Source organism: Akebia trifoliata, chromosome 12 (genome assembly GCF_017979445.1).
Source record: "Akebia trifoliata isolate Shusen 1 chromosome 12, ASM1797944v1, whole genome shotgun sequence".
Taxonomy (NCBI): Eukaryota; Viridiplantae; Streptophyta; class Magnoliopsida; order Ranunculales; family Lardizabalaceae; genus Akebia; species Akebia trifoliata.
In genome coordinates this window covers 35,551,121-35,554,927 of record NC_141386.1, presented here as the reverse complement: position 1 = coordinate 35,554,927, position 3,807 = coordinate 35,551,121, and the positions used below count along the sequence as shown (strand labels likewise).

At 36.3% G+C, this 3,807-nt stretch overlaps 1 protein-coding gene across 2 annotated transcripts; it reads right to left on the bottom strand.

Moving 5' to 3' along the window:
* Nucleotides 1-971: 971 nt before the first annotated feature.
* Nucleotides 972-3,371, bottom strand: LOC147389915 (1-acyl-sn-glycerol-3-phosphate acyltransferase). 2 transcript variants are annotated; one of them, XM_086419451.1, is made up of 3 exons: nucleotides 2,995-3,370; nucleotides 1,427-1,444; nucleotides 972-1,322 (listed from the first exon to the last, which is right to left on the bottom strand). In XM_086419451.1, the coding sequence occupies exons 1-3, from the start codon at nucleotides 3,341-3,343 to the stop codon at nucleotides 1,132-1,134; spliced, it is 558 nt and encodes a 185-aa protein (XP_086275577.1). In that variant the 5' UTR covers nucleotides 3,344-3,370; the 3' UTR covers nucleotides 972-1,131. The 2 variants fall into 2 exon arrangements, with proteins under 2 accessions (XP_086275577.1, XP_086275578.1); XM_086419452.1 differs by lacking the exon at nucleotides 1,427-1,444 and having other exon boundaries at nucleotides 2,995-3,371.
* Between the last annotated feature and the right edge of the window lie 436 nt (nucleotides 3,372-3,807).

The window sequence follows — 3,807 nt, the reverse complement described above, 5'->3', positions numbered from 1 at the left end:
TCAGGCCAGATTTGATTCAATTTGAAATCTTGAGCCTAAGGAAATCTTGCTTTGTAGTATGCAGGGAGTAAGAGTAGGTTCTAGCGATATCTTGATTTTCTTATTTTTCGCACCTCACCATTCTATATATATCTTCTAACGTGTGCACAAGATAAATATCTTCAATAAGAAGAGAACCCAAATTCTGTGTTTCACATCAGATAGTGCAAAGTGGACTGAATGATCCTTCGTCTCAGCATATAATCATAGCCAGGATGGGGAATGGGGGTACTGTGATAACATATGTGTTGTGGTTTGTGGAGCGTGATGGTATTGGTCAATAAAGAGGTACTGTTAATCAAGCCAGCGTCTCGTTGGTTGAGCTCGGCTCTGAGCTCACTGGGGGGTTGGAAGGGGGGGTCGGTGACCCCCCTGCCCGCAAGGTGAGGGTTCGGAAGGTAGAGCCCCTGAAAGAAATTTCTCCAAAGGTATTTTTGTAATTTCACTAATATTATGTACAATTCAAGTTATGTTACTCTTGGGTATATATATTTCTTTTCTCGGTGAAATGGTGTAATCTGTAAGTGTGATCCATGGGCATACCTCAATCTTGAGAGAAACAAGTAAAATATTTGTATTTTTGTGTGTGATTGCATCTTTTTTTTTTTTTTCCTCATTCTGCATTACTTATTTTTCTTAACAAGATGAAGGGAAATCATGAGAGTCAATCAAGAACAGATTGTCTTACAATTACTATGGGAAGGAACAATCAAGATTTATGAGATAAATCCTATCGCTAAGATTAGTCCGTTTCCCCCTAGTCTTGTAGTTGGTTTAGCTTGGCTCCCAACCTCATAGTTTACATAGTAATGGCTGGTTTGGACACTATTACAACATTGAATTGCCCCACACACCCATCACGGGCTCAAGCAATTCGGATCAGATTTCCTATGGATAACTGTTTCATCTCTAGTAGCTAGGTAACTTATTCATGAGAGTAAACGAAACTTTTCAGGAAATATCGGTTTCGTTTGATATAGGAATACTATGAAGGAAAGTATTTACTATTGCACTCTACACAAATTTTGACCGCTAATTTCAGAATATGGTGATAAAACGAAACACTGTATCATTAAAATACCACTCTTGTACCTATACAGATGATTTTGTGTCCTCCTTGATCTCTGAAACAACTTCTGTTGTGTTTTCATTTGCATCCTTAGCTTTCCTCAATGCTTCCCTCAGTCCCAACACAATGAACAAATTAGTGAGAGTAAGCAGTGACTCGGCCCCGCCGTGTAGCCAATCGACGTTAGCCAAATTAGTACCATAATGCACCTTTGCTGTGACAACCACAAATACAATGCAATCACAGTTAAGATAGTAAGGACAACGGGAATTGGTTTATAACAATCATATAATTCTTCCTACTTGACAGAAGACTTACCATAAATTCCAGCAGGGACTACTCGAAACCATTGCAGTAAAACAAACATTGAAGGAATCAGTACATTTAAACAAATTATTAACAAGTATAGAATGGATAAATAAAATTGTGACAAATCAAGACATCAAGTGTAGATTAGCAGATAATGTCGATTGAGACAAACTGGAAACCATAATGAAACAAATTTAGCTTCTATTGCACACCTTGTTTGGTTCCCTGTATCCAATAAACAGTTCCTGCTGATTTTCATCATTATAAAAAGCATGCAAATTCCACAAAGGAGAAAAATTACTACATGAGATTCAAACCAATGAAAATCAATTATGATTCCTGCGTTATTGGGAGAGTTTCCACCTAATTTCCCAAGTACGGAAGCACGTCCACCACTAAATTAAAAACCAATAAACCAGAAAACAGGAATGGTTCAAAAATATTTTTGCTCTTAAAGTCCCACAAACAGTGTAATTTCTTCTCATACCAAATTGAATTAAACCCCAAAAAATTCTTGTAACCCCCAAAAAATCTTCTAGACCCATTTCTCAAATGTGAAAACAGTTCTACCACACTAAACAGTACTTACAGATGAAATTGAACAAGGGAAGATAACCTTTCTTTAATAGTCCAACCTTCTCTTAAGTTCTCCAAGTTAAATCAAGTTATATTGTGTACTTCTTTATAACTAGGTGGAGCTATGTCATGTTCTTGTTATGGTTTTGTCTTGCCAGGTTAGCTTTCTTTCAAATTCGAGAAAAAATTACGTAATGCCATCAGATGACTTGTTTCTCTTAGTCTTTATTATAGCATAGCCCCTGCCACCTTAGCATCTATTGTTCAGATGCCCTTCATAGAAGTATGGAATCATTCATAGTAGTTCAATATGCCTACAATGGACATTATCTGGCACGAGCAAGTAATCCCCGCAAAATTCTTCTACCCCTCCCCTCTTTTTCTCCTAATTATGCAACTTGAATGAAAATACAAAGATTAAAATGCATTTATATACCTCCATTCCCTAGAACAGTTTCCATTCCATTTCTTGATCACAAAAGCAATCTACCACAAAACAAGAACCCCACATGAGGAGTGCTATCCAGAGGCGCCAACGGGCCAGATACACCCTGTGATTGAGTGATTGTCAACATTACCAAATGGGGGCAACAAAGGCAAAACCACGTTACTCAACCCCACAAAATAAAATTTAGTATACAACTGATTAGCTGATGCTCCTAAAGTTAATGTGGGCTCATGGTACAGTAAGTATTTCCTTAAATTGGACAAATTTCCCTTGTACTCTAAATTAATAGAACTTATAGAGTAGTTTCTAAAACTTATCTAAATTTCATGGAAAACCACAAAAATTCTTCCATTTCCAAAGATATTCCACCACATTACACAAATTAAAATAACTGTCATCAATGCATGAAAGACATACAAAGAAAAAAAAAATAATAAGACACTATACTTATGCCTTTCATACCAACAGTCCTGCAAACCCAACTTCCATACAGGACCAAATTCCATTTAAGAGGAAAAAAAGAAAGAAAAATGAAATGATGGAGGAAACTTACTTGTGGCCCCAACAAAAGCAAGTAGAAAGTAGAATCCAAAGAGGGTGAGCTTGGGAGAAGTCTTGGATTTGGTGATGAAATATAAAAAGCCTAAGTAAGGAAATAGGGAAACAGCAAAGAGTTGTGAAGCTATGCTCTGAGAATCAATGGAGGGTGCCCATGGATCAATTGGAAGAAACCCACAAATTGCTCCTCCTCTTCTACTTGTACCAAATCTTCTAATTCTGTAAAACTTCAATTCTCTGCTTTTTCTAAATGGGTTTCTCTGAAGATTTAGTTGGGAACCAAGTAAGGAAGAAGGGATAAGAGTGGTGGAGGTTTTACAGAGAGGCTGCAAGCAGTTGACCATTGTGCCTCTGATCCACACCTTTCCAGTTGGGATTTTATTTCCATAAGTTATACTCCTGTACGCCAGAGAGTGGGATGGCAAACCTACTCCTGGTCTTCTTTGTTGGTCTCTTATAACAAGCTTTTTTTTTAGGTCACTTATGGAACTATCAACAAAATCTCATTCACTTATGGAGTAATTTTATAACTAAATCAATTAAGAGATTTATTCATATTATAATCATATGTTACTCAAAATATATAAGAGGTGATTTTTTTTTATAGAATTTTTATTATGCTCCACCCTGTAGATTTTTTTATGGTTGAGACAATGTCATGTCAATGAGATGATAAAAATCATTCTATTAAAATTTAAGAGTTTATGATCACGGTCAATTTAATTTTTAAATTTAATGTAGACCATGAAACCAACATCGAGGTGGAGCCAAGATTTTGTGTTTATGGGGACAATCAAAAGTTTAAAAA

Excerpts from the sequence above, each read along its gene's own strand:
- LOC147389915 (XM_086419451.1), bottom strand. The coding sequence starts at position 3,343 with ATGGTCAACTGCTTGCAGCCTCTCTGTAAAACCTCCACCACTCTTATC.